Source organism: Malus sylvestris, chromosome 7 (genome assembly GCF_916048215.2).
Source record: "Malus sylvestris chromosome 7, drMalSylv7.2, whole genome shotgun sequence".
Classification (NCBI taxonomy): Eukaryota; Viridiplantae; Streptophyta; class Magnoliopsida; order Rosales; family Rosaceae; genus Malus; species Malus sylvestris.
In genome coordinates, this window is record NC_062266.1 from 32,778,854 (window position 1) to 32,806,760 (window position 27,907).

At 35.2% G+C, this 27,907-nt stretch overlaps 6 protein-coding genes and 1 pseudogene across 9 annotated transcripts; 2 read left to right on the top strand and 5 right to left on the bottom strand.

Annotated features, from left to right (window-relative positions):
• Positions 1 to 213: 213 nt before the first annotated feature.
• LOC126628938 (pre-mRNA cleavage factor Im 25 kDa subunit 2) lies at positions 214 to 2,930 on the top strand. Its single transcript, XM_050298830.1, has 7 exons — positions 214 to 529; positions 650 to 695; positions 1,280 to 1,373; positions 1,506 to 1,579; positions 1,937 to 2,023; positions 2,150 to 2,260; positions 2,552 to 2,930. The coding sequence occupies exons 1-7, from the start codon at positions 411 to 413 to the stop codon at positions 2,621 to 2,623; spliced, it is 603 nt and encodes a 200-aa protein (XP_050154787.1). The 5' UTR covers positions 214 to 410; the 3' UTR covers positions 2,624 to 2,930.
• A 358-nt stretch (positions 2,931 to 3,288) lies between these two features.
• On the bottom strand, positions 3,289 to 5,238 carry LOC126628926 (pentatricopeptide repeat-containing protein At3g29230-like; annotated as a pseudogene).
• A 1,033-nt stretch (positions 5,239 to 6,271) lies between these two features.
• On the bottom strand, positions 6,272 to 18,271 carry LOC126628935 (remorin-like). 4 transcript variants are annotated; one of them, XM_050298827.1, is made up of 6 exons: positions 17,765 to 18,271; positions 16,919 to 16,972; positions 16,725 to 16,812; positions 16,378 to 16,459; positions 16,049 to 16,261; positions 6,272 to 6,282 (listed from the first exon to the last, which is right to left on the bottom strand). In XM_050298827.1, the coding sequence occupies exons 1-5, from the start codon at positions 17,979 to 17,981 to the stop codon at positions 16,067 to 16,069; spliced, it is 636 nt and encodes a 211-aa protein (XP_050154784.1). In that variant the 5' UTR covers positions 17,982 to 18,271; the 3' UTR covers positions 6,272 to 6,282; positions 16,049 to 16,066. The 4 variants fall into 4 exon arrangements, with proteins under 4 accessions (XP_050154784.1, XP_050154783.1, XP_050154782.1 ...); XM_050298826.1 differs by lacking the exon at positions 6,272 to 6,282 and adding an exon at positions 15,753 to 15,879; XM_050298825.1 differs by lacking the exon at positions 6,272 to 6,282 and adding an exon at positions 15,753 to 15,893 and having other exon boundaries at positions 17,765 to 18,270.
• On the top strand, positions 11,966 to 14,050 carry LOC126628931 (transcription factor LAF1-like). Its single transcript, XM_050298819.1, has 3 exons — positions 11,966 to 12,170; positions 12,645 to 12,774; positions 13,295 to 14,050. Exons 1-3 carry the CDS (start codon positions 12,035 to 12,037, stop codon positions 13,917 to 13,919), a joined length of 891 nt encoding a protein of 296 aa, XP_050154776.1. The 5' UTR covers positions 11,966 to 12,034; the 3' UTR covers positions 13,920 to 14,050.
• Positions 13,954 to 15,570, bottom strand: LOC126628933 (25.3 kDa vesicle transport protein-like). Its single transcript, XM_050298822.1, has 5 exons — positions 15,126 to 15,570; positions 14,854 to 15,014; positions 14,597 to 14,740; positions 14,425 to 14,498; positions 13,954 to 14,321 (listed from the first exon to the last, which is right to left on the bottom strand). Exons 1-5 carry the CDS (start codon positions 15,314 to 15,316, stop codon positions 14,214 to 14,216), a joined length of 678 nt encoding a protein of 225 aa, XP_050154779.1. The 5' UTR covers positions 15,317 to 15,570; the 3' UTR covers positions 13,954 to 14,213.
• A 1,927-nt stretch (positions 18,272 to 20,198) lies between the features above and the next one.
• Positions 20,199 to 21,619, bottom strand: LOC126628939 (remorin 1.4-like). The gene is made up of 4 exons (XM_050298831.1): positions 21,413 to 21,619; positions 21,009 to 21,090; positions 20,782 to 20,863; positions 20,199 to 20,578 (listed from the first exon to the last, which is right to left on the bottom strand). Exons 1-4 carry the CDS (start codon positions 21,603 to 21,605, stop codon positions 20,375 to 20,377), a joined length of 561 nt encoding a protein of 186 aa, XP_050154788.1. The 5' UTR covers positions 21,606 to 21,619; the 3' UTR covers positions 20,199 to 20,374.
• A 42-nt stretch (positions 21,620 to 21,661) lies between these two features.
• On the bottom strand, positions 21,662 to 25,153 carry LOC126628932 (transmembrane ascorbate ferrireductase 1). Its single transcript, XM_050298820.1, has 4 exons — positions 24,900 to 25,153; positions 22,831 to 22,879; positions 22,497 to 22,696; positions 21,662 to 22,193 (listed from the first exon to the last, which is right to left on the bottom strand). The coding sequence occupies exons 1-4, from the start codon at positions 25,041 to 25,043 to the stop codon at positions 21,891 to 21,893; spliced, it is 696 nt and encodes a 231-aa protein (XP_050154777.1). The 5' UTR covers positions 25,044 to 25,153; the 3' UTR covers positions 21,662 to 21,890.
• Positions 25,154 to 27,907: the final 2,754 nt, after the last annotated feature.

Sequence of the window (27,907 nt, forward strand, 5' to 3'; positions counted from 1 at the left end):
TAATGTTTTAGCTTGGGTTGGGTTTGGGGGGAGATTTTGAAGGTTAATTTGGCTCTTAGCCCACCATTGGAGTTGGTCTAAAGGGGCCAAAACCACAACTAAATCAAGGACAGTCAGATTTCAGTCAATGTACACATAGAGGACTTTGCATCAAATCCGACGGTAGGAAACGAGGCTACTATGTTGAATTTCACAGGTTCTAGAGTGTCGAACGTGAGTACAAGTGTAGAACTAGAATCCTCCTTGTTATTTTCCAATTAAACTAAACCCTCGGTCCCTGGGTTTTGAATCTCTCCCCGTCTCCGCTCTCTCCCACCTCCATTTCTTCCGATCAGTCGCCCTCGAAATTAAAATCCGGTTGGGATTTTCAGACAGAGAGAGAATTTGAGAGAGAAGGAGTAGAGAGAGAAATGGTGATGTCGGCGGTGGTGAACACGTACCCACTGTCGAGCTACACGTTCGGGACCAAAGAGCCGAAGATGGAGAAGGACACTTCCGTCGCCGATCGCCTCGCCCGCATGAAAGTCAAGTATGTTTCCCCCTTTTTCGATTTTCATTTCCCCCCCTTCTAATTGATTCCAATAATTTTTAGATTTTAGTCCTTTTGAAGGTTTTTTGACTTCTAAAACCCTAATTTTTGAATCTGCAGTTACATGAAAGAGGGAATGCGGACCAGCGTCGAAGCGATTTTACTGGTATGTGCTTTGAATCAATAGCCCCTCCTCTGCACATAATTTACCGTTTATTTTGGTGGGCAAAGCTCATAATCTCCTTGTATGTGTGAAATATTTAGGAAAAATAAAGAACTTGTTTGATCATTATTTTAGTACCATAATATGCCCTTACACTTCTTTTTAATTTATTTTTTGGATGATTAACTATATTAGACACAAATCTTGGTAGCATGCTCATCAGAAATTAACAAAAGGGGATTTTTTGAGCTGAATGGCTCGTGGCATAATTAAATGAGGAATTCCGGTTTTACCTATGGCACTGGTTCTTTAGTTTTCGCCTTTGGGAATTCCTGACTTGTTTCTTTCATGGTTTCTGATAAGAGGCTCCGCAAACACTTTGCAATGTATGTTGGATGTCTTTTTAGCTTGACTAATCCAGGTTATGTTTTCGCATTTTGGTCCTCTCATCTTCAACGTTCTACAAGCCCCTAATTCAAGTTTTCATAATTGCCAATTGTATCGCTGTTTAACATGGAATTGATAAAGTGAAGTGTCTTGACACTTGCATTCTTTCTCTGGGCTCAACGCACGTCTTTGCTTTGCAGGTACAGGAGCATAATCATCCCCACATACTTCTCCTGCAGATTGGAAACACATTCTGCAAACTTCCTGGTGGACGACTGAAGCCAGGGGAGAATGGTAAGAACTTATCTTGTATTCCATCCTTGTCATGGTGCATCCATTTTTACCTGAGTTGATATTATTAAAGACTGACCCCTTTTGTTTTCTTTTCTCTGCGGTGGTGCCATGGTGGGTCTCTTTATGTTACAGAAATTGAGGGGTTGAAAAGAAAGCTGACCAGCAAGCTTGGTGCTAATTCACCTGCCCTTGTACCAGACTGGCAGGTATGACTCTCAGATTTACCATCTCTCTGACTATAGGTGTAAGAGAAATGATGTTAGAAACTTATAGGGCTATAGGAAAACAAATGAGAAAATAACTTGGAACTGAGTTGACTGCAAGTGTTAAAACTTAATGAAGATGAATGGACATTCAAGGCAACCAAAAAACGCATTGGCCTTTAATAGGTGCTTCCTTAGTGTTCTATTTCATAAAAGTGACCTTGGTTTATGAGAACTTGTCGCATGTCAAGTTCACAATGCCGCTCCTTCTATTTGAAATCTTGGAGCTTGAAAATTCTGGTTTTAGGCATGTTTTATATTGTCATTGCTCATTTTACTTAGCTTGTCCCCTGGTTGCAGATAGGAGAGTGCGTGGCTATCTGGTGGAGGCCAAACTTTGAAACCATAATGTACCCATATTGCCCTCCTCACATAACAAAACCCAAGGTAAATTTCTGTCAAAACAAATCCTGGACAATTTCTGTTGATGACTTCTTTGTGCTGCATATAATTATATCCCTTCCTCTCATTCCCACACACTAATTTTTTATTTACCCAATTTTGGTAATGCAGGAGTGTAAGAAGCTTTTCCTTGTTCACTTATCTGAGAGGGAGTACTTTGCTGTCCCCAAAAACCTAAAACTTCTTGCTGTTCCATTGTTTGAGCTCTATGATAACGTTCAGGTATCGTGATCATATCGTCATATGGAGTTCTTCTGCTTTCCTACTTAATATTTGAATTTGGCTTGTGTTTGTTGAATTCTAAGCCTTAAAAAAGCAATAGCTGCATCAGAATATTTTCAGGATGATGATTCATAAGTGTTGTACAATTACTTCATTATGATTTCCCCCGGTTACCCATCTCTTAGTTTTGTAATGAAAAACTTAAACCTTTTGTTCCTTTCATTAAGTTCATCCTTTTTCTAAATATCATCTTAAAATTTTCTGTAAACTCATGATGTCACATAATTGCAGAGATATGGGCCTGTTATATCTACAATCCCACAGCAGCTTTCCAGATTCCAGTTTAACATGATCAGTTCATGAAGAGAGGAATTTTGAAGTATATCACTATCCAGTATACTAAAGATCACATCTTGATATATCATTGCGTGGATAGCTAGAACTCAAGACAAGATGTTATTTTTATAACTGAACTTAAGTTGGTTAGTGTGAGATCCGTCAGTTTATACAGATGACCGAAGCATATCTTGTGGTATGATTTGTCCATCTATATTTGGTTAGTGATTGTCTTTGCTAAATGCGTTTTACGTTACTCTTGAAACTTTGTCTGAACAGTGGTTATGTTGTGCAAGTTCTTGTTTCTTATCAAGAAGGTCTGTCAGTTACTTTAGACACGGGAGTGATACAATGTTGTCTCAGTTCTGTTTTCCGATTCTCAAAATTTGAGATTTTGTACGTTAACTTGTTCTCTTGTGCAATGATGGGTAGGAGGAGATGTATGTGCTTACTTCTTAGAAGTACCTAACAACTATCTTAACTTCGTGTAATGGTGGGTAGGCGATGGATATGCATTCCCACGGGATTCTTATCGGTTTTATTCTGTTGGAGCCTTGTGGCATGTAATCACCCTTGTAGAATTCGTCTTTGATCAGTAAAATTCTTCCTTTTTTTTTGTTTGTTCGAGAAGTGTATTTTTTCTTTATGTTACGAAATGCTGCATGGTGCTCTTGGTTCCCCTGGTCTATGTGTGACAGGAAAATATTGCCGATACCCAATTGATCACAAAGTTTGGGGGCAAAATGAATGAATTGCTATTCCTTTTGAGGCTTACATTGGTTTGAAGTGGATCTAATTTGTCCTACCTTCTCTTCTCCATTTTTTTAAGAGGTTTTCGTTCTCGGGGTCCAGGGTTCCATTAGAAGCATAAACATGACTACGTCCTGTCTTCTTTCAAATCTTCTTTTCTTCCATTTTTCCTCTTGCACTTTGAGCCTCTGGCCATTGTCCAGCCGCGGCATGCGTGTTAGACAAAAGGACATAAACCCCGGATTCGTTCGTTTCCAAGTCAGTAGCCTTCTCTATCACTTCCTCTGCAAACTTAAGGTGATTTTTTTCTCTGCAACCCCCAAGCAAGGACCCCCAGATAGCAATGTCGGGCTTATACGGCATTTCCTTCACCAGACGTAGTGCTTCCTCCACCTGAGCGTTTCGGCTCAGCAAATCGATTAGGCAACCAAAATGCTGAAGCTTTGGTACAATCCCAAATTCTTTCTCCATAGCATAGAAGATTCTTTCACCTTCTTCTACCAAGCCTCCATGGCTACAAGCGAAGAGAGTAGCTGTGAACGTGAAGTCGTTCGGCTTCAACCCTTCCTTCCGCATCAGTGAGTATAGTTTGACGGCATCTTCTGCTCTTCCGTGGATAGCAACCGATCTAATCATAGCATTCCAACAAAATACATCCCTCTTTCCTATCTTGATAAAAGGAGCAAAAGCTCTGTTTATGTCCCTGCACTTCGCATACATGTCGATTAGGGCAGTCCCCAAAATGGTTCCGAAAAGAAACCAATCCTCTATAAGCTCTGTGTGTCCATTTTCCAAACTCTAGGGCCCCCGGGTGGGAACAAGCTGACAGAACAGAAACATATGTATATCCATCCGGAACCACACCTTCCGACTGCATTTGCACAAAAGCATCCAATGCTTTTTCATACTGTCCATGCTGGGTGTAACTTGATATCATGTTGTTCCAAGAAACCACATTCTTGCACGGCATTGTCTCGAAAAAATTTCTTGCCGTTATAAGGTCTCCGGCATTGGCATAGACTCCAATCATCAATGTCCACGAGACAACATCCTTCTTCGGCATCCTCTCAAACAAATCTCTTGCATTACCCAGATCCCTAACTTCAGCATAACCTGAAATCATAGAATTCCACGAAACAACGTCCTTCTCAGGCATATCATCAAACAACTTTCTCACACTCTGAACATCACTAACGCTCGCATAACGCGAAATCATGCGGTTCCACAATTCTATTCACATATCATCGAATACCTTGCGGGCATCATTCAAAGTCCTATAATTTACAACGCCAGAATCACAGTAATCCACATACATATTGAAAACCGCATTAGCAACCGCTAGATTTGACTCGAACCCATGCTTTACAATATGACAATGCACTTGTTTTCCTTTTCTGTACCAACCCAATTTAGTGCGGGAGTTCAAGACATACGGGTAGGTGAAGTTATGGGGTTTGATTCCTCTCAGAGGCATTTCATCAAACACTGAGACGCATTGCTCGAAGGGCCCATTGATATCGTACCCTCTGATCATGGCGTTCTGAATCACAATATCGGTACTGAGTTGATGACCCAGTTGGGAAAATATGAGATTGGGATACTCCATGGATCCGAACTCGGTGCTCCGCCGGAGAAATTTTGAGAAAATTTGGATGTTTTGGTAGAGGGGTTGTGACAATGAGGGCATGGATTTGCTGCAACTGTTTGAACGCGCATTGTGGCAATAGTTTTGAGAGAGTGAAGTCTAAGGAATAAGCCATGGCTTGCATTTCTGGTAACACCTCGCATACTAATTCACTAGCTCTTTTTCTTTTGTCTGTACTTCTAATTCCTTTTTGCTTCTTTGTTTGGGTTCAAAGAAAGGAACAGCAGCAAGACCCTGGTCAAGCAAATTTAATAACCAACACAGCTTTGCCAAGCAAATTTACACTTGGCTTGGCTAAAAGGAGTCGATTTTGGAAATTAAAGCTCCAAAGACGACGATTAGGGACCTTGTACAAAACATTAGTAGACTAGCCAGCTTAATGTTGGCAACATCGACACTTAATGCTGGTGACGTAACCGTTAATTATTTAAAATGTTAGGTAGTTATTTGGAATGTTTTAAAAAGTTGAGAATAATGCTAATAAATTAATATGAGATAAACTACGCGTAATAAATTGGATTACTGATTGTAATGTGAAATCCACATATTTGTTTTTTCATTCTACGTATATATTCTAATGGATAGGATGTTGGGTTTTCATCTATGCCTACCGGGTTCAAAACTCCATTAGTAGAATCCATGGTCCTTCGCCCTATTGTTTCCGTTGGTCGTCGTTTTTTTTTTCTTATATCCTTTATCCTTTTGTTTGATCACATTGGTTATTGTTAACCAAAACAAATCTTAGCAAATCTACTTTATTGACTATGTAATTCTAAAGATTTTAATTAAAAGATCAAGAGTAGTATTAACTATTGTAAAGAGACTAATATGCCCCCAAGCCAAGGGTGCATCATTTCCATGTGGCCTTAAAACAAAGTTTAGGACTTGGTCAATGATTAGTGTGTTATATTCTTTGTGTGTCATATCCTATTGTCTTATTGTGTTTTCCTCTGAAGAATAATAAGTTGTCTAAGCAACCAACAAACTTATTTAATGTGGAAAGTAAGCAGAAGGGTAAGCATTGAGCAACCTGGAACCAATTGATTTGTAACAGTTTACACTTAATTAGTAGATCAAATGCTGTCTTAATCTCTGTCATTTTCACTTGTTCTAAAAGAACACTGTAAATTAAGAGGAATTAGGGTTTTGTTTCTTATGTTTACGGGTACAGGTGCTCTATCACTGAATCTAGGAGTCCTCTTTTGATTTGAGATTTTTTCCGTTTAAGGGTAGATGCGCTCTAACACTATGTAAAGAGGAATTACAGTTCGTTTCTTTGTCTCAATCGGGCCTCCATGCTTGAGAGTCTGATTACAGACAACCTATTTTCTCTAACATGGAAGAACCAGGAAAAGAAGGTTGCATTTGTGTATATGAAGCTGCAGATTGGTCGAGATTAACCAATGAATTGTAATAAAAAAAAATTAATGGACAACTTGGTGTTTGGCCGAGTCCTGCCAATCACAAATCTTTGACTTGATTCATGGAATCAATTTAGTTTTAAGATAATCAGCTGATTCATCCCTACATGTTTGTCATAATTCAGTTCTCTCTTAACAATTTAAAACTTCCACGACAACCAAACAAAAATAGTTCTATAACAAAGTCAGAACCATGGAAACCCTAATATGTACAGCTACCCCCTCCACAGGGCACAGCACAGCATCTTGATGGAAGTCAAATTTTGGATTGTTGACAGATAAGGTAAGTATCGGGTTTGGAGGAATACGTTTTTTTTTTCTTTTTTGGACAAGTGAAGTTTATAACAACGGATCAATACAACAACAATAACAACTAAGCGTATCAAGCTCATCACATCATACAGGAAATGATCAGTCTAACCGCCATATGAAGATTACCTAATCACTTTTGGCTTCTGATTTTGACAATGTCTAATTTGCAGGCACGAGGTTAATTCCTGAGGTCTAGGAACCCTAGCTTGGCTAATTGGTTTTTGTTGTGTAAAGCTGTTGTTATTAGTATTATAATACCATCTAATTAATTATTAAAAGACTGATAATGTGATTAAATAATGGTAATGGTATCATAAATAGCTGTTGCATTTGTCTCATCTCATGTTGTAACTCCTGTAAGTCGTCGTTGGAGATATCCTAATGAGTTAGTTAATGTTATAAAATATGAACTAATGGATGTAATTATTTTTCTGTGCATATTGGTTTGTACCACATCACGTAGAATCTTTCTAAGAAACACATGATTCACGACTAATTACTTGAATAATCAACAGTGTCATGATTCCGTTATAATGATGTAATCCTAATTTCAAAACGAATAGCTACCAAGAAAAACAAAGAACGGACAAACCTGAAAACGTTGTCTTTTTATCTCCCTGTAAATATAAAATATAGGCGATGAGGTATAAAACGATAGTCCAGATTAATTAATACCAATCATATGATTAAGCTTTTAAAAAAGGAACATATCATGAAATTATCAATGCTGGCCATAAATTTACAGTTAAATTGCTTACTTTTTGGGTCATTTTAATTTAACTCAACCCATTTTTAAGACAAGGAGAAGAAGACAATCTACTTAAAGCAGAAGTACGTAGCTTATATATAGCGTGAGGATATGTAAATAAAAAAGTCCAATATCGGTGAAAGAATAAATCTTTTATGAGGTTTAGTTACTCATCATATTGCAAATTTATTTTATGGTGGAATCCTAACTTTATTCATGGTATGTTGACCCATGTTGCATTAATATTAATTTGAAATCTAGAATTGCAGGCTCTGCTGATATTTATTTTTGGCGACTTTGGAAAAAATAAAAATATGAAGCAGTTTTATTGGAGCAGATGGCGTCTTTGGATGAAGTCAGTATTCGACAGATATTGGTATTGTAATTACAAGAAAAGCTTGAATCATCACGACATTTTGCTTGATTTAAAAAAAAAAAATTATGCAAATGATTGACAAACAGGAAATGACGAACAGTTAAACACATTTCAATCCTCGATTTCATTTATTTTTTTTGGAGTTACAAAAATTGCCCCCAACCGAAGTACTTAATATGCTCAAAATATATTTCAGAACTGCATAAAGGGTCACACTCCAATCGAATTTCATCTTAATCACAAGTAGGAGCATACATATTGAGATTGAAAGATGGTGACGAATTATGTTTGACTTGACTATAGAGCAAAAGACTGATCGAACATTTCCTTGCAATGTGGATGTGTTTAAGGAGTTCCAACTTGATGATCCACTAGAAATTAGGTTACAAAAATATTGGAGGTCAATAGCTGGTGATTTTATTTCGTCTCAGAGAGTATATATGCGGAAAATTAGGTGCAAATGGAAAAGATGCTGAGAAAGAAAACTAAAACCAACCATTTCAGTTTTTGACACGTAAATTAGAATTCTTCAAAGTTTTTAGTTGAAAATGGGGCATAAGTCTGAAAAATGCTGAAAGATATGGCCATGAGACCCAAATTATATCTAACTAGCAGCCAACCTAAAACAGGAGCTTGCTAAAAAAAGACTGCACAAACTGCATGACAAACTCAAACGAACCAAATCATCAACAACAACCATTTATTTACATAATGTGTCTAATTTCACAAAATCAACTTTGATGCATAAGAGAGATAACGACACACAAGAAAAGCCTTTAAAATATAAAACAACCCATAAATAATAATATTCAACATCTCCTTATAGGAGATTTACAATTAAAAATCTTTGTGCGATAAGTAGAATATCGATTGACAAATGGGGTTGTTGGGGTTGGCAAAACGATATTATTTTCTTAAGTGTATCTCCAAGGAAATAGAGCCATGCGTACTATATATTTCTTTTTATTTACTTTTTTTTTTATAACAAAACGATATTACTATCATTGTTTAAAACTAAATTATTTTATTTAAATATACACTCAATTATTATGTATTCCTGTTCTTCGTAAAGTGAATTGAATTGGTTTTAAGAATCTTATATTGTCAATTGGTTTTATGAATCTCACATTGTTGGAAAAGGGATTTGACATAACCTTATAAGTAAATTGCGCTATTCTCTATATTGCTAATTGAATTTATGGTAGAACCGTGGAACCCCAACTTTCTTCATGATATCCGAGCAACGGCTACATATGTTCCACATCATCTTGTTTGTGTTTTACACGTGAAGAGGCGTGTTGTTGAGTACGAGCCTCTCATTGACGGGAGTAAAGACCTTGCATAAACTTATAAGTAGGTTTGATTATGCTCAATATTACAAGTTAATTTTGCAGTGAAATCTCCATTTTTTTCCCATTCTTAATCACAAGTTCAAAACAATTAATTATTGTTGAATAATTGCATGATCATTGTTGTTTTCTTCTTTTCATGTGATAAATTCTTTGGTTGATGATAACAAGTGGGACAAAAGGATATATCGAATAATCCAAGATCAAATACCGTCTGGCATTGGATTTTTGTATCCGTTGTCCATTCGTCCCAATTGCATTTCTTTCTGTTACCAATTCCAATCGATGAGGTTTCAGTCTTTCAAAAGAATCGATTTGTGATTAATTAAAATATATTCAAAACGAACCCCTTTAACAAATTTCCTTTTCAAGGGAAAAAAATTGTCGGTAGGTTAGAGACAACATAGAGGTGGTTAAAATAATGATTTAATGCATGTCACCTAGTTCCCCTTCCCCCAATGGTATGATAACCTTGCTTAATAATGAAAACAATTTTATCAGTAGATTTAGATTATCAATAGTATCAATTTGCTATTTTTGTTATCAAAATAATTATCTTCAGGACATAAACTTTATCATTTATATCAATGATTTTAAGTTGGTGGTGTATTATGATATGACGATATATGATATGTAGAAAAAGACGCCCTTTTTATATTAGAAAAATCCTAATTTTTTTTATAAAATTAGCCTAAAATGAAATAAAGTCCTTAAGTAATTAATGACACGAACTAGAAAAGAATCATTTTTTACTTGTGAAACCACCATTTACTTTGCACCCCGGATTTTATCTCGATTCAGCATTTGGAAAATTCTATAAAACTACGAAAAACGTAGCTTTATGTCTTAGCTTTCCATGAATATGACATGTTACTAGAAAAATCAGGAATGACATCAAACCTTCATTCTCCCACAGCTGCACAGTTTTGACGGGATGCAATTTTTGCAGGATTGATTTACAAAACTTGAATGAATGGCTTCAGGGAAAATTATGAAATTTGTTCACAATGATCTTCAACCTCTTAGATTCCTTCTCCAATTGGCCTTGCAGAAAAACTCCTCTGAAAAGTCGATTATTACCAAAAACGTTCTAAGTGCACACCTTAGATGAAGTTAAGAATCAGTAATAAAATCTATAATTAACATAAAAATATTAAAAAATGAAGCACCTATCAAGTGGACATTGTTTATATATAGCTTTAATTAGCGTGATTCGAGTATTCTATGACATCAAGCAAGTTGGTCGTTTTCTTGTGTTTTTTTTTTTTTTTTTTGGTCAAGTTTTCTTGTGCATTTTTAACTTCAACATAGAGAGCTCTCATAAGCCATATGATGCAACGGTCACAAGAAAAGGACATTGACCTACACAAATCCATCGACTTAGTTTTAATGAGTAAAACACGAGAGAATATGTATTCTAATCTGTTATAAAAAAAGGAATGTACGATCGAGAAAAGCTAAAGAATGTTCGTGTTTTTACCAACTTCAGTCAAAACCAAAGCCAACTTGAATCAATCTCTATGCTTTCATACTAAAGGGTCGTTTTTAGGCAGCAAGTTATCCCTCTAAAAGAAAAAGCTACGAGATTAATTAATATCTTTAAATTAGGTATTTAAAGTTAAGAGACATTTTAGATACGGTCCCTAACTATCAATATTCTTTAACTGAACCATTCTCTGTTTTTAGTTTTTTATCGAAGTCTCTAACATTAATGTAATAATGTAAGTTATTATATGTTTTGAACTAAAAATTAAAATTTGAAATTTGTATTTGTTTATATTAATGAGATTTTAAATATAACCCATCATTTGTGAGATTAAAAATAATAAAATATAAATTATACTCTCTATTATATTGTGTGTGTATAAATATGGGTACATTCATCAAAATTAACAAAAAAAAATGATTGTACCAAAACATGGGTACATTCTTCAAAACACAGAAAACAAAAAATAGGCTTAATAACATTAGAAAATTTCTTTGATTAAACTTGATATAGATACATTCTCAAATCAACGAAAAAGAATGTATCCATATAAGTTTAAAAATGGATTAAAAATTTTTGAATGGATTTTATATTAAAAAATTGGGTACATTTTATATTGAAAAAATGGTACAGTATGCATATAACAAATTAGTATATTTAAGAATAGGTACATTTAAGATTAAAAAATTAAGAATCTTTTTATAAAAAAACTAATGGGTACAAACTTATTCTAATTTATTTATTTTTTATTTGAGAAATGTTTGAATTGAAAATTAATTAGGAGTTCAATAGAGGTGTGATTATTAAAATCCCGAATCAATTACTAATTTTTATTTTAAAAATATGTTATAAATATGTAAGTTTATTATTACATTAATGCTAGACTTCAATCAAAATTTGAAAACTAATAAGATGATGAACATTAATAACTAGGGACCGGATACTAATTTTTCCTAAAGTTAATTGCATAGGTTTAGGTTTACAAATTGTATCCCCAGACAGCAATTAACGACTTCTTAAAACCCTAGAAACTTCATGTGACCTCATGGTGGAATATGAACATATACAATAGGGATCTTTAACAAAAAACTTCCGATATTGTTCACTTTAACGAAAAATCACATTTTTACGCTAAAAAGTCAATTCTAGTACTATTCATTTTACTTTTTTTTTTAATTATTATTTGAAATATATAAACAAATGACTAAAAAGGTTGATGCTTTGTTAATTCGTTTTAAAGAGCAGACTTCAACTAATCATTGCTTTAAGTACCAGAGCAAAATTGAGGCCAGCTGTTCATTCATTGCTCTGCAGCCCAACTCCAAGCTGCAAGTTTGTTCTTGGTGGAAACATGGGGTGCAGGCCATCAGATAAGCCGAAGGCAAAACACAGAAAGGGATTGTGGTCACCAGAAGAAGACCTAAGGCTTCGAAACTACATCCTCAAACACGGCCACGGCTGCTGGAGCTCCGTCCCGATAAACGCCGGTGAGTTTTCCATTTCCAGTTTTGTTTTTCCAGCCACACCCCTAAATCAACCCAGCATGGTATTAGTTTATGAATGCATCATAACTATATATTTTCATAGATGTACTTGTATAACCCAAATGAGTACTCTTTTATTGGCAAATTGGTCTAACGTTTGAGATTTTTTGAAAAAAAAAATGACGAGGAAATTAGATGAATACTATAATCAAGAATTTCTAGCTCTTTGGTTACTGTTAATTGACATATGCGTGTTAAGTCAGTTAGACAGTAAGTCTACGCTCTTGCAAACGGTTCGAGACTTCCTCGTAATTTATTTATTTAATCTTGGGTAAACTTTGAGATATAATATTAATTTTTTTACTAATATTATTCTATTAGTAAAAGAGATTGATGGTGACTTTCCTTTACGATAGGCTTAAGCATCTTTCTCAATTTGACTAACTGTATTTATAAATTATAATATATTAAATGCAGACTTGCAGAGGAATGGAAAAAGCTGCAGATTAAGGTGGATAAATTACTTAAGGCCAGGGTTAAAGAGAGGGACATTTAGCAAACAAGAGGAGGAGACAATCCTGACCCTTCATCACATGTTAGGCAACAAGTAAGAGAACAAGATACATTGCTTTGACCATCAATCCTGACCCTCCATAATTTAATACATGATGAATGGTTCTACTATACTAAATTACTAATTGTTCCAAGATTGTTTATGATAAAACCTTTCGCGTGTTGTGCTTTAAGTGGTTAAGCCTAAGTTGGGGATGGATTTGGATCCTCTCCTGAGCAGGAGATCAGGATCCTCGGGATCAAACAATATGGACCGTTGGATTTTGATCTAACGGCTACAAACAGAGGATCCCTCTAAAAATTATAATAATTATAGCCGTTAGATCAAAATCCAACGCTCCATGTTGTTTGATCCCGAGGATCCTGATCTCCTGCTCAGGAGAGGATCCAAATCCGTTGGGGATAAACGGTGTTAATTAATAGTGAATTGTTGATCCTTCTTTCTGAAATCATGACACACTGCTCGTCTCAGATATTAACCGTGCACTCTTCTTGTAATATCACTGATTAAGGCAAATAACTCCATTAACTCTTTTTTTTTTCTATGACCTCAGGTGGTCTCAAATTGCACAGCATTTGCCGGGAAGGACAGACAATGAGATAAAAAACTATTGGCATTCTTATTTGAAGAAGAAAGTGACCAAAGCTGACGAAACAATGGAAGGTCCAAGAAAATCCCAGTACACAAGCACTTCAAGCTCAGAAATCTTGGAGTGTTCACCATCTCCCCAAAAGTCAACAACCGGCATCAATCCCAGTTATGAATCATTGCAAAAACCGCCGCCATTGGATGACTTATCCAAAGATCAGAACTGTCACTTAAGCCCTTTACCAAAGATTATGTTTGCCGAGTGGCTCTCCTTGGACCATGTTCATGGCGGGAGCTTTGCAAACAACATCAGTGATACTGGGGTTTCGAGGGAAGGATTTGATCATAGTACCACTTCAAATAACCTGCAAGCAGATCATGATCTAGGACATGGTTTTGAGTTGAACAATGAGGGAACATTTGGCAGTGGTTTTCATCATGGGATAAGCCATCATCATGGTTCGGGTTTGGAGATGATCAATTCGCAGTATAAGTTTGAGGAACAGATTTCAGGACCAGCGTTTGTTGATTTTGTAGATTTGTGTAGTGATTTCAACTTGCAGAATGATGCAATGTATTTTTATAAATAAAAATGGGTGACCCCAAGCCAAGTAAGCTTCCTGCTTTGTGAATGTAGGGAGAACGTCTATTTCCAAGGAAATACAGTGAAAGAATTGCATTTGGATTTACATAATTTGATTATCTGATTCAACATATGGAATTAATTGAACATGAACAGAATTTGATTATTTTCTTCTTTCTAAACTGGTGTATCTTGGCAACAAAAAAAAAACCATAACCTTCATGAGTGAGATCGAATAACAAATCGGTGCAACTCAACGAGATGAATTAGAAATTTCTTAATCCGTTCCTGATAACCCCAATTAGTTTAGAACCATGAAATTGTTGTCTGCATGGATTATGGAGACCCAAAGAACAGCAGTGGCAACAGCAATTATCAAGGTAATAGGTGTCCATTTCAACGCAATAACCTGCTCAGAAAAATTAACATTGGATCAATGATGCAAAGAAATTAATTCGTTTAGAACATAAACTTCCATTAAGTATGAGTTTCGAGTAAATGTTAAAATGTACCTCGAGGAGCGGTGAACACCAAATAGACGAAACAGCTTGAGGAGGAGGAGGAAGCAATGGTCTTTCCAATAGATCTGTAAATTCAAGAATTTGGAACAAAAGAGGGAAGCAAATGATTTGTCCATGACACCTTAATGATGAATGCAGCGATAAATATGAAGCGTAATTTTACCTGAATGTCTCCGTCTCTCTATGATTTCTGAAAGATTTTCAGTAGCAATGTCTAAATCATGTTTCCGGTTAGCATTAAGCTTTGACAGATTAACCTGTGTTCTTGTATCAATGTATTGTTTTCTAATTTTCCCAATGACACCATCTGTGACAGAACTTATTTGGGGTGGGATTAATGACGAAATTATAATTTGTTCTGCCTTCTAGTTATTAGAGATTGGTTGATATCGAATTCTATAACGAGGTGATGAGAATTACCGAATTTGACGAAGGAGTATGGTCTTGTGATTTTGTTAATGAGGTTACTGTCGAACTTTTCAAATTCCTTTTGCAAATCTTGAAGGTAATGGAAAGCTAGTTTTCTTGGATACGAAGATTCGCACAACGCGATGAATGCAATTCCCTTCTCCACCAAGTAACTACATTTTAGCAAAGATTAAGTGAACAAAACACCTGGTGGTGATGAAGTCTATTCAAAAATGGAAAAAGAAAGAAAACTGAAAAACAGAGAAGAAGAAGAAGAAGGATACTTGAAGCAGTGATGATCGACATGAATGGTCATCCTGGAAGGAGGCAAGGCTCCTCTGGAGATTTCTTTGAATATGAACTCTCCTTGTTGCTTGTAAAACGAAGAGTTTTCGTGCTCTTCATTCATATAAGACGGTCCTTTGGCAAGACAAAGTCCATCACTGACCCTTCCAACAATTGTTAGCTTTACCATATCTAGCTAGTAGGGGAAGGAAGTTAGGGTATTTTACTTATAGAGGGATGAGAGGGGAAGGCAATGGAAAGAAATAACTTGGACATCAAGTTATTCCTTGGGGGTCATGGAATTGGAAGCTACGGAGATATTCTTTTCGTTTCCCCACTTCCTTTTCCAATGGAAAAGAAGAAATTTGAAGTTACATGCATGCGTATCACATGAACAATAATTGTCATCAAGATTCCACATTTGAACATTCATGATTCTCAAATTTATGAAATATTAACAATCAAATGTTGCGGAATGCCTCATCATGATTACACTTACCAACACTTATCAATCACCTTTATTATTAGAAAACGCCCACCGAGATAACATACTACAATTGAGATGTCTCGTATTTCAAACCAATTATGCACTTTCGTATTGAAAAATTAAAACACATGACAGTGCATGATAGGGTTGTGATACTATTATACTATTATACTACCATCGTCACATCGTTTGTACAGGCTAGGCTTTTTCTATCATTGAGCAGATATGTAGAAACACAAAATTGCTCGCTCCTTTTTGGTTTTCTCCTGCACAAATTGTTCTTTAAACCAAAAATATAAGGAAACAGAAGTTGTTTTTACAAACACACACACACACACACACACAATAAGTAACAATGACCCCATTATGTGAAGAAGAAACAAACACATCTAAAAAAACAAATGTACTCCAAACCAACCAAATACTCAATCGTACCTTAATATTAAGTTTAGCTTAAAAGCAACCGAGGAGCTTCTTAGGAGTTTTCCCTGTGGCACGGTATTTTGCAGCAGCTTCCTCCGCCTTGAGAAGATCTTCCCCGCGCTTGGCTTCAACCACCGCCCTCTTTTCTTCTGCAGCCTTGTGGATTAAAGCAATCTTGTTCTTCATCTGTTCCATGTACTCAGCCTTTTGCTTCTCCAATTTTTCCTGCTCATGCACAAAGTGAAAATGTCGGAACAGGAAACAAACAGAGAGTAAAAGACAAGACCTTTGCGTCTAGGAATCCAAGCAGATCATACGAAGAAATGCGCATAAATTGTTACCTCAATCTTTTTCAGCTCAGCCTCCACAATTGCCTTCCTGGTGTTTTCCCATGAACCGATGGCAGATAATTTCTTCTGAGCTCTGTTAGCCAGCACATACACTTTCAGTTCAGTATATCAAATGATATATAAAAAAAAAAAAAAAAAAACTTGATTCTTTATCAACGTATGAAACACCATGCAGGTGTCGGTTAGGTTACCAGGGCACTGTGCCTACCCCATTGCCCCCACCTCCAAATGCCCTTCCCCGTAAATAATAGTAGTTTAGAATAGAATGTCGTCTTGTCAAGAAACATATCAGACACCATGATTACTCAATTAGGCTCAATACTGAAGAAATCTCTTACTTATTCTGTGCCCTTGATTTCTCACTTTCTTCCCATGCTCTGATAAGTGACAGCCTTTTCTCTGTTGCAACTTTTGCTAGCACAGCATCTGAACAAGAAAACGATGATAGGAGGATAAGTTTAACCTAGTTGATTATAATGCGTACAAACAAGCAGGAATCAACGGACCTCATGATCAAACCCTAAACACTCACCGCGATTGATGGAACCCTCCTTACTTTTCTCTTCGGCAATAGGTTCCGAAGGCTCTGTGGGAGAAGAAGGAAAATGCAACTTTCAAAACATGACATGCAAAGGATAGAACATAACAAGTAAAAGCAACGGCAAGTTTGGTCGATCTAATGGAAGTATGGAGCTTTCTTACGTTGAGATTTTTATGACACCTTTTGATGAACATTTCGTTTTTATTTTAGAAGGAAATTTTGTAAGTTTGTAGCTAAATTAATAAGTTAAGGAAGCGAGAGTCCCAGAACAGCAGTTGAAATAATCAAAAGCAATTTGTTTAAATGATCATAAATCAAATTTCAATTGCTTAACTAATCAAAATTAAATATCGACGACAAACCAACACATAGCAATTAGATGTTGGAATCTAATGAAACTCCTGAATATGAAATATAATTCTGACCCAGGTTGACAAAAAAAAAAAAGATTATCAAAGAGAATTTCATAGAAACGAAAAGATGTTTACAACAAAAATACAGGGAAAAATTATGGGAAAAGAGAAAGAAATTCAGAACAATAAGAGAAACCAAAGCAAGACTAGAAGCAGGGCAGAATCAAACCAATAATAATTAGTCAGCAACCATGGGAAAAATTACATTAAAAGGAAAAAAAAGACAAATAGATTCTAAAAACTACAAACAGACACATGATCACTAGCATGCATATAGCAATCCCAACTCATATTAATAGTCTGAAATTTTCTTTTTCTCACCTACCAAACAGATTAAGTTATCAACTTCAACAAAACAACAAGAAAACATAATAAAGTGGAAAAGATTCAGAGAGAGAGAGAGAGAGAGGAGAGAGAAATATACTGTCAACAACAGTAGCAAGGGCTTTGGACTCATCAAGCTCAGCCTTGCTTTCAGGAGGAGGAGGTGGTGGAATTTCAGATTTGTCCTTGTGGGACACAGGGTCTTTTGGAGCTTCCACAAGCGGCTTCTCTTTCTCCGCCGGAGCCGTAATCGGAGCGGGTGGAGGATCCGAGGGTGACTCAGATTCTAGCTTCTTGGGTTCCTCTGCCTCTGCCATGTTGATTGCTAAAGTTGGTTCGAAAGTGGAAGAAACCTCGAAGTTTTCAAAGGGAAGTTCACTGTAGTCTTTACAGTGAGAAGATTATAGAAGCAACGGAGGGGGGGAGAGAGAGAGTGCCTCTGCCATGTTGATTGCTAAAGTTGGTTCGAAGGTGGAAGAAACCTCGAAGTTTTCAAAGGGAAGTTCACTGTATTCTTTAGAGTGAGAAGATAATAGAAGCGACGGAGGGGGTGAGAGAGAAGGAGAGAGAGAGTTGGGATTGTATATGTTGTATGGTTGGAGTAAGGTAACTGATATTTCAAAGCACATTAGCTCATACTAGCTCATACAAGCTTAGTTGGATGGTAGGTACAAGTGGCTATTATGAGTTGGCATATATTTTTTTTTAGTAAGATAACAAAGTAATAGTCATTTCCTCATTTCGTTCATATATATTATAACACGTGTGAGATATTACTTTATCAAACATGAAATAACAAGAGAATTTGAAAAGTTAGGTATATGGAAACTAAGGAATGTAAGTTGAATTAACTACTCTCTTAGCTGATCTCATTCTTAATTTTGATTGATTTGGTGTTTGTAAGCACAAAGAAATCAAGATTTTGAATGATTTCATTTCTTTTCATACTTATTCTAAATTAGTAACACTAAGTGCCGATGTGATTATCACATGAATCGAAAAATTAATAATTTAACAAGTTTAATCCACACGATGGAGAAATAGATTAACTTGTGAAAACAATAAAACAAAATGGATGTTATTATCAAGGAGAAAGCTATTGCTGGTGCTTAGCTTTTCCTAAGCATTGTTATACTTTTGCCGGAGTAACAAGGTACGTAGTGTGTTTTATTGTCAAAAATCCAAATCAAATTGTTGCTTAAACATTGCGTGCATATGATTATTGTAGTTCATGTATACAAGAATTGTAAACGTTTTATATAAGTTAAGTGACTCCTAAATAATTTAATTTAACTTAATTTAATAGTCATTTTGGTCTAGAAGGAATTGAACGATTATGACCTTTGTCCAAAAATGGAAACAAAATTCACCCAATAATGCATGATGTTAAAATAGATTAAGTTAGATGAGTAAATGACGAATAGTGTAACTTGTAACTGTTTTTACGAGTAAATAACTTTCCGTTTGAATTCGACAATTCAATATAATGATGAGCTTCCATATTTGCATAAGGACCTGGACAACTCGTGACAAAACAAACTACAACAAATGGCTTTGCCTTGGGTGGTTTGTAGTTTACTTCTAACTTGTAAGTTACGGCAAAGGCCAAGGGACCAGAGAGGTTGGCCTAGGGCGAATCCCTACAGTTGTATTGACAACTATTGGAAATGATAAACAACTATTTAACCCTAAGAAACCGAGACCAACATTTATGCAACTAGATGTTATTGCGACGTTCATAAGTCAATTATGCACTATAATCATCAATTGTTTGATTTGCCTTTAGAAAATGAGTTGAGCTTATCCATTAAGGCAGTAAATAGGCCAAATTATAAGCTTAATACTTTTTTAGGAAAACTAATGAAAAAAACTTGAAAACTTTGAGTTTTAATGATAATAACAAAATAAAGGGTAAAGTGAATAATACCAAGTTTGACTTTTTAGTGTAAAAAAATGGTTATTCGTTAAAGTGAACAGTACCACAAGCTTTTCATTAAAATTCTCTACTTTTTTTTGCCACAAAATTTTTTTGAGTTCCAAACACAACTCGGCAAAAGAGAAAGCAAAGTCTTGTTGGCAGGAATGAGATTCACTCTATATCTCTATGTTTGGAGTATGTGGATCAAGAGATTCGGACCATTCAAAAGAAAGAGAAAGAGATTCAAATTGTTCAAGTTTTTAAGTTTTTGTGAGGTGGACCAATGAAATGGGAATGGGATGCTGTATAATTGAAATTTAGTGATCCAAATTTCTCAATTTGCATACTGAAAACAAAAAGATTCAGCGAATCTCAATCCTTATTGGTAGTTGGAAAACGTTAAGGCACCAACTGCCACACCCTTCTGTTGACGTATTGACATCAGAAACAAACACTTGTTCCACTAGAAATAAATTTGTCGATCTCTGTAGTCTGTTCTGGAGTCCGGAGCTGTACATTAGAAGACTACATGTCGTAGTCGTGTGCTGTCCCTCTGAATGCTTACGTAGCTTAATTTCATTGGTTCTATTAGTTTATGGAAAACCGATTACATAGATTGAAAACAAATTAATGTTATTTATATTTAAAATAGTATAATTATTTGTATAATCCCACACTCAACTTCTCAAGTGAGGTAAATCCCTGTATGCCTCAATTTATTTATAATTTTTTAATTGCTAATCAACTAACAGTAATAAACATGCATGTAGAGAAAGAGAAAACGCGAAATCTTTATTCGTCCACGCACATGCCAAAGCACTTGGTTGGCAAAGTATTGGCGTTACGAAATTTGTCAGCCTTCTTTTCAACATTGAGATGTCCTTTATTGCGTTTTGCTTCAATTCTGACCTTACTGTCTTCTATGATCTTCGCGGAGTGAGCTTCTTTGTTCTTCAGCTTTTCCAGTTCCCTGTGTCTATGCTTCTCAACTTTTGTCTGCTCCATCATGCAAGCACAAGCTCATAGTTAACAACGATTAATGATAAACTAAGAAAAGAAAACATCTAAACGCTCGTTTGGAGGTGTTTCGTTAACTAAGTTTATGAAAAACACTTTTCAAGTGGTTATCCTCATAAGAAATTCCGGCCCTCCTAGAATCACTTTCGAACGGGATCGAACTAAATAAATACAAAAACTACCTCAATCTTCTTCTCTTCTGCCTCCAGGTCTATTTGATCTGCGTTCTTTCTCTCCTCATTGATGGCCAGCCTTTTGTTAGCTCTATTCATCACCAATAGTTTATTTAGTAATTCAGCAACTTAATTATATACTATCTCAAATAATTGTATAATCATCTTATATAAGTATATTGTTTGACTTAATCCAGATTAATTAGATGAGAAATGAAAAAGCAGAGAGCTAATACTTGTTATCAACTTTGGTTTTTTGTTTCTCCTCCCATGTTTTTATGAAGGATAGAGTATCTTCCTTCTTCTTTTGTAAAAGCTCTGAAGAAGAAGAAAAATTTAAACAATTAAATGTGTGACAGATTAATATGTCCAATACACTATAACCGATACGGTTATACATAAATGTATTAATGTCAGAGACTTTGATATAAAACTGAAAACCAATAACGTTTCAACCATATAACAATAGTGGCTAGGGACCGCATCCAAAGTATCTCTATTATCCATCTTTCAGTGTTGAAATATATTAACAATTTGTGTGTCGTATCTAATGCCTTCCTTCCTGACTAAATTGTTTTTCAAGAGTAAAAAATGATCTTGAAAACTAAATTTAAGAAATTTAAGAAAGCAGAAGAAATACCTTGAGCCATCCGGACTCCCTTTGATGAATCCAAGTGGTAATAAGATTTGATACTCTTCTCTAAACACTTGATCAGTGTAAGTTGCTCTCTTGTTGCTTGATTGTGAGAATGGTGAGCTACCTTGCCACCATATATATATATATATATATATATATATATATATATATATATATAAAATCGTTGGTCTTCCATAATCCACCCAACAAATTAAAATACATAATTATGGTATTATTATGCTCATGGTCAAGTAATAAAATGCAACATGAATTTTAAGATTGCTCGAAATCTTGTCATTATATCCACATAAATTACACCACCCCACCTCTTCTTAATTAATAAAAATAAATAAATAGAAGGGCATGCCAATAATTAAGGATAAAAAAAGTGGTCGCAAGTCTTATTATGTATAGATAAATAGATACACGTAAAATGATTAAAGCCCCATGCTGCCATGCACATGCTACAGTCCTTGTATCATCAAATAGCAGAATAGCTGTTGTCATCTTCTACAGTAGGAGCTTCAGAAAGTACTGAGAATATAACGAAGACTCCGAACAGTACTGTGATGATTGCGGTGAAGTTGACGAGAAAGGCCTCCGTCCCAAATTTATCGAGTCCCGAGTTCTCGAGGAATGTGACCTTCTCTAAGAACCCTAATGAAGCATTGCCAACAGCTAGTAAGTATACGGTGATTCCAAACACCACATGCCATGGGATAGACTCGCTCCTCAGTGCAGGACTTCCTCCGGGGTAGAAGAAGGTCACAAACCCATATATCCACTGCATATTCGGATAAAAATGTCCAATTTTAGATGATTAGGAGAAGAGAATAACAAGTTAAAGTCTAAGCATAACTGTTAGCGCATGTGGGTGACTATCAGTCGTTATGCATGTGAATCGTTCAATAGGATTCACATGCTTGCATTAACGACTAAAACCACTCACACGAGCGTGGACAATTGTCGAAAGTGAGCCTCGTAGTTCAATAGGATTCACATGCTTGCATTAACGACTAAAACCACTCACACGAGCGTGGACAATTGTCGAAAGTGAGCCTCGTAGTTGGGGTTAGGGATTACGTACCTGAATTCCATAGAGACAAATGACCCCGATTCCAATCCAAGAGTGCAAACTGTACAGATTGGCAATTCCACTCTCGTTATGGTTCTTGAATGCAAGATAAATACCAATGATCCCAAGACCTAACGCGAGGGCATGAAGAACCAAGTGTATCACTTTCTTCACCTCTTTCCTGAAAGGCAGTGCTTTGTAACTAACAATGGCTGCAATTTTTGGTTTTACGAATGAAGGTTCGACAGTCAGACCAAGTGAAAAACTCAGTACGTAAAATTTACAGCAAGATCTATCGTCAAGCTGCGAACATATTTTGTAAAAAAATCACATAGTATTTTATTACCTTCTCCTCCCAAGAAAATTAGGCCAAGGAACATGAGAACAGGATGGAGCTGCACCAGAAAATACAAGAAAATATTATCATTTCACCATCACGAATACCCAACAAATAAAATTTGGGCTTTGGCCCATTCAATTTTTTCTTTCTTTTGCCATAGTATTGGGCCGTTGGTTATTCCAAAACTTAGACTGTTTACCATCGATCATGGCCACACCAAACCCAACGGACCCACCAAACCCTAAACTTATAGTTTTGTCCTGCGAATATCCAATGAAGTAAATCCAGAAATAAATAATTGTATGGAAGAAAACCAGTCGTATAGAGGCAAATCACGTGACTTATTTCATTACTCCCAGGCTGCCCAAGTGACGATAGATTTTTCAATGTAACAGGCACACGAGATGGTACATCATGTGTCATTATACAAATGTTGGGATATCTGTATTCCCGTCACAATCAAAAATTTCTCCTAAGTGACATCTAACCTAAGAATAAAACACAATTCTTTATGGGTGGCGCTAGACACAACACTTTTTACCCTCCACTCTTCTAATTTTCGACTATTGAATCGAATGTATTGAAAAAATAAAAAATAGATATTAACATAATGTCCAAAGTAAAAAGTGTGTGAATAATACTATTATTTCCAAAACTAATTATAATAAAAGATTTTAATTCTTTATGCACAATGAAATTGAAATAGAAAAAGACAAGAGTGTCCACTGTCCAGTGTCAAAAGCTGCGGATAAATCCAAGATTGGGGGTTACATACGTAATTACGTGTACCAATGATATGAAGATTTAGATATTTCCAGAAGCAGATAGACACGTGAATTATTTGAGCTCTATATCACACCAAATTTGATAAGTATGTGAGTGTCCACAGAATGTCCACACGACATTTATTAATTTCTAGACCATTAATTCCAAGCACCAACCATTTTATGGAAGCTAGGTGCCATATACATGTTCTCATGATTTACCCTAAAAACCCTAAAGTTAAATAGTTTTCTCATCAAATTTCAAAAATAATTCGTATCGTGGTTTTGAGACAAATGCTTAAGGTAAAAGGGCTGAGAAAGGCCTAAAAGAATTTGGAAAAATACTTGGAGTACTTAGAGTGAACGGAAGATTTTGCTCACAATCTAGCGCAAAAGCACGAAGAATTTATTTAATGAATCTCATTTAATAGGATAAGACTGTTGTTGATGCAACTCATATCGTGATTGATAGCATATAAACATGAACTACTCGAAAAAGATAATCATATTGGAAAGTAGCACTGTGTCGAGTCCATGCATGACATATTTTTGGTAAGAATGGTAGGTGAACTTGTGCAAGGTGCTTAGCTGTTTCTACAACTACAACCAACATTAAGATCGACATGTAGAAAGAGTTGCACTTTAATCATGTCCTACACTGCCACTAAACTTAATTAGCATTTCACTAAACTCTTCTCCTTAGTGTTTTTTAACTCCCAACTTTAACCAATGAAAAATATAAAAGAAATGTTAAAAAACTTCCTCGAAATGAGACATTTATGAATTATGTATTACCTTATTCTCGAATTAATATTATAAAATATTATATTAAAAACATGAGACGACAGAAAACGTATAGAAAGCCTTGAAGACTCTCTTGCCGTTTCTCAAAATATAAAAAAAGAAAAGAAAGAAAAAGCAGTCAAAGAAGGTGGGGTGGGTATTCAATTGCTTAAAATTATCGGGGAGCAGCGCCAATACCGGTTGTGAGGAATAGAAAAGGAAACAAAAGGAAAAAAAAGAATGGTATCCAATTCCATATCGATAAGAAGAGAACCAAGCCATATGCTATATAATTAAGGACATGCACAAACCCTTCTATCTTTCATAACTATCTAAATTGTTTCAGAGAAACACGTACGCAAAATTTAGAGAACTGTTATTGACGCTACAAAAGACGGTATATCAATCGAGATTTGAGAACCAGATAACTATAGAGTCAAATTAAGGCGCACATAGAGAAAATCAATACAAATTAAGAAGTTATTTCTACACCTAAGAAAACCCAGAAATGGAGAGAGAGAGACGTACGTTGAAGATGAGGTTCTTGTTGGCAGCTTCCCATGCCAAGCCGCCTCTGAAATGAATGTTCCAAACCAACACCAAAACCAAGCCCACGATTCCGAGCGTGTGTACCACAAACGTCAACGGAAGCGCCGGTACCTTTAGCGCCATCTCTTTCTCTCTCTCTCCTCCTCCTCCTCCTCCTCCTCCCTCTTCTTCTTAACTCTCTCTCTCTCCCTCTCTCTCTCTCTCTCTCTCTCTCTCTCTACGAACTCAGTCAATATGATTTTATCTGGTTTCTTCGTCTCTGCCTCCTTAACTTTTCCACCAGATTATGGCAAGCCAATTGGACCGTCGGATTGGGATCACAAACTTCGTGTGATAGATGCCACGTGGGCCTCCTCCATAGGAGACCATGTGCACCAACCCCTTATTTTTTTACTTTTCCTTTCTCTATTATCTTACGCACTCATCAATTGACATGTGTATTTCAATAACAAATTAAACTACATAGTTAATTAAACAATCATAAATTATGCAATTTAATTTTAATTTATTAATGAAATACATGTGTCGAGTAACGAGTGAAAAAGATAAATAGGTAAAGGTAATCATCATAATCTCCATTGTCTACATCTACAATCTTCGGAATGGGAATCCAAGCAAAAATCTCACTCAAATCTTTCAAATTCACACAATTTTTTCAAACACAATGAAATAAAGTAAAGATTTAACATGAATTCAAATTTAAGATGAATCCGACGTTAATAAATAAATTATATTATAGTACAACATAATTAGTCATATCTTATGGTGATTTTCCTTTACCAACTATAAGAGAGAATTGAAGTCCACTAACATAAAATAATGGAATCTTTTCATATATACGCATCAATTTTGAATTCTTTAGATCAAACATTCATGCCTTTTAATGATTTGATTAAACTTTTTTTTATCGTAATTTTGGTGCTATATGCACATTATATTGTAACAAATTTCCTATAATCTAATCTTTTGATTACACTCTCATCCGTTAGAAATAATTGTAAAAAAAAAAAAAAGTTGGTTAGATTAATATATTTTCACAATAATGCTACAACTTAGCAATAATTATCTACGATTTAAGATATTTTCTTTCCAAAATAGTTTAAAATATTTTTAAATCTCACAAAATCAAGCGTACCGAAATAAGTTTTTCTTTTAGTACGTTAAGAGAAAATAGGATTGAAAATAATATAAACGTACCAATACACAATGTGTGCAAAATAAAACGTACCAAAGTAAAAATAATGTACCAGTATTAACAATATGTATCAAATCAAACGTACCAAAATTGCATACAAAACTTACCAATTAATGATTTTTGTAAATTCAAACGTACCCGTAGATAATATATATGTAATGTGTTGTACCTAATAATAATTCGTCAACAACTATACTTAAAAAAATAGCCAAAAAAATAATAATTTTACAAAAAAATTGAAAAAATTACACAAAGTTTTTATGTTGATCACCAACTATTTGAAGAAAAAAAAAACAATTTGGAAAAATAAATAATATTAAATGTTTGCATACCAAAAAAGAAAAACTATGATCGAAAAAACATATCTGAAAGAATAGAAAATATAGTTTAATTACTAATATCTACACTAAGTAAGGAAAAGTGCATCATGCAGATAAAAAGATAAATTCAAAAGTTATTTTAATTTAATATATATATATATATAATAATGACATGTAATTTAGCTTGAGGTGGCTATTGATCAAAACACTTTAATCAAATTTTAAAAGGGCATAGATGTTTAATCTAAATGATATACAAAAACGGTATGGGATTCTAATTTCCTCTAAAATAAAATAAAATTACAATTAAATTAAGAGCTAATTGACTCACATTGACGTGTTAGGATTATAAACATTTGTTTAGTTGATATCCCTTGTTTTTCCATGTTGTTCAATCAACCAATCAAGGAATGAATTCCGTTTAAAGATGTAATGTGATATTAGTGATTGTCGTTTCCTAACAATTCCCATGTTCTTGAACTATATTCAACTTTGATAAAACTTGTATCATTAAAAATGGAATCATTGTCAAAAGAAGAAACAAATATACGTTTGGCAAAAATACCTAATGGTGGGTGTAGTGTAGCTATCGTCTTTGATCCTTTTGCTTCAAAGTTGTATGACAATTTCAACTAGATTAATGTTGGAAAAAAATAAAAATTGAAATTAAATTTCGTAAATCATATGACGTGGTTATTAATAATTGAATTATTACTGAAATTTCATATTCTTGTTCGATCATTCCTAGGACTCGCAAAATGAAAGATATTTGGTAGCACTATCTGATTTAAGTCTTTTTCAAATCGAAAGAAGTTGTTCGGAGTCTGATGAAATCAAAATACTTAAAAGTTTGATTTTTTCTAAGTCCCAAAACAAAGTTTTCTACGCATGAAAGTTAAGAAGATAATTTTTCAGCACGTCGTGGTTGGCATACATTCAACCCTAGGTTTAATCTGCCACAACTTGGCAGCTTAAGTCATTGGTGACCTCATACTTTGATTAAGAAGGGACCCATTCAATGACAATGCTCTGATTCCGTCCAGGTTCATAAGTGGACATATTATCACATGGGCCGTCTTTACTCTTTCAGGCTCACAGCCCTCACATTCAGCCCAAAGTTATTTGAGGCCTGAATGTGATTGCAGTTCAGCGCTAAGAAGAGCTAAAAATTCTAGGCCCCACTTAATCCGGAAGCCCAAAATAAAAGAGATCAATGAAAGAAACACAAGTAAGTTCAACCAAGACACTCAAAAGTTAACCACCACGGGATAACTCAATAGTTGGGAACAAATTTCAAGTTCGTATTCCACATAACACATCTTGAGTTCAATTAGTGCGTATGAATCACACGATGGTGGCCAGGAATAAGCTAAAATGCCACTGTTTGTCTTCACAGCCCCTGAAAGAGTGAACTGCTATGACGAATCCACCAACTGTTTTTTTTGTCTTTTCTTTTTTTATACTAAGACCCT

Bases quoted from the DNA above. Each gene is read 5' to 3' on its own strand.
- LOC126628938 (XM_050298830.1), top strand. From the start codon at position 411: ATGGTGATGTCGGCGGTGGTGAACACGTACCCACTGTCGAGCTACACG. The intron at 1,374-1,505 runs GTAAGAACTTAT...TTTATGTTACAG, and splicing joins ACTGAAGCCAGGGGAGAATG to AAATTGAGGGGTTGAAAAGA. The intron at 2,024-2,149 runs GTAAATTTCTGT...TTGGTAATGCAG, and splicing joins CTCACATAACAAAACCCAAG to GAGTGTAAGAAGCTTTTCCT.
- LOC126628931 (XM_050298819.1), top strand. From the start codon at position 12,035: ATGGGGTGCAGGCCATCAGATAAGCCGAAGGCAAAACACAGAAAGGGA. The intron at 12,171-12,644 runs GTGAGTTTTCCA...TATTAAATGCAG, and splicing joins CTCCGTCCCGATAAACGCCG to ACTTGCAGAGGAATGGAAAA. The intron at 12,775-13,294 runs GTAAGAGAACAA...CTATGACCTCAG, and splicing joins CATCACATGTTAGGCAACAA to GTGGTCTCAAATTGCACAGC.
- LOC126628933 (XM_050298822.1), bottom strand. From the start codon at position 15,316: ATGGTAAAGCTAACAATTGTTGGAAGGGTCAGTGATGGACTTTGTCTT. The intron at 15,015-15,125 runs GTATCCTTCTTC...GCTAAAATGTAG, and splicing joins GTCGATCATCACTGCTTCAA to TTACTTGGTGGAGAAGGGAA. The intron at 14,741-14,853 runs GTAATTCTCATC...GTTCTGTCACAG, and splicing joins ATACTCCTTCGTCAAATTCG to ATGGTGTCATTGGGAAAATT.
- LOC126628935 (XM_050298827.1), bottom strand. From the start codon at position 17,981: ATGGCAGAGGCAGAGGAACCCAAGAAGCTAGAATCTGAGTCACCCTCG. The intron at 16,973-17,764 runs GTATATTTCTCT...CTTCTCCCACAG, and splicing joins CCTTGCTACTGTTGTTGACA to AGCCTTCGGAACCTATTGCC. The intron at 16,262-16,377 runs GTAACAATTTAT...GTGCATGAGCAG, and splicing joins CTGAGCTGAAAAAGATTGAG to GAAAAATTGGAGAAGCAAAA.
- LOC126628939 (XM_050298831.1), bottom strand. From the start codon at position 21,605: ATGGAAGACCAACGATTTTATATATATATATATATATATATATATATA. The intron at 21,091-21,412 runs GTATTTCTTCTG...CTTCTTCTTCAG, and splicing joins GGGAGTCCGGATGGCTCAAG to AGCTTTTACAAAAGAAGAAG. The intron at 20,579-20,781 runs GTAGTTTTTGTA...ATGATGGAGCAG, and splicing joins CAGAAGAGAAGAAGATTGAG to ACAAAAGTTGAGAAGCATAG.
- LOC126628932 (XM_050298820.1), bottom strand. From the start codon at position 25,043: ATGGCGCTAAAGGTACCGGCGCTTCCGTTGACGTTTGTGGTACACACG. The intron at 22,697-22,830 runs GTAATAAAATAC...CAAAAATTGCAG, and splicing joins AATTTTCTTGGGAGGAGAAG to CCATTGTTAGTTACAAAGCA. The intron at 22,194-22,496 runs GTACGTAATCCC...CCGAATATGCAG, and splicing joins TTTGTCTCTATGGAATTCAG to TGGATATATGGGTTTGTGAC.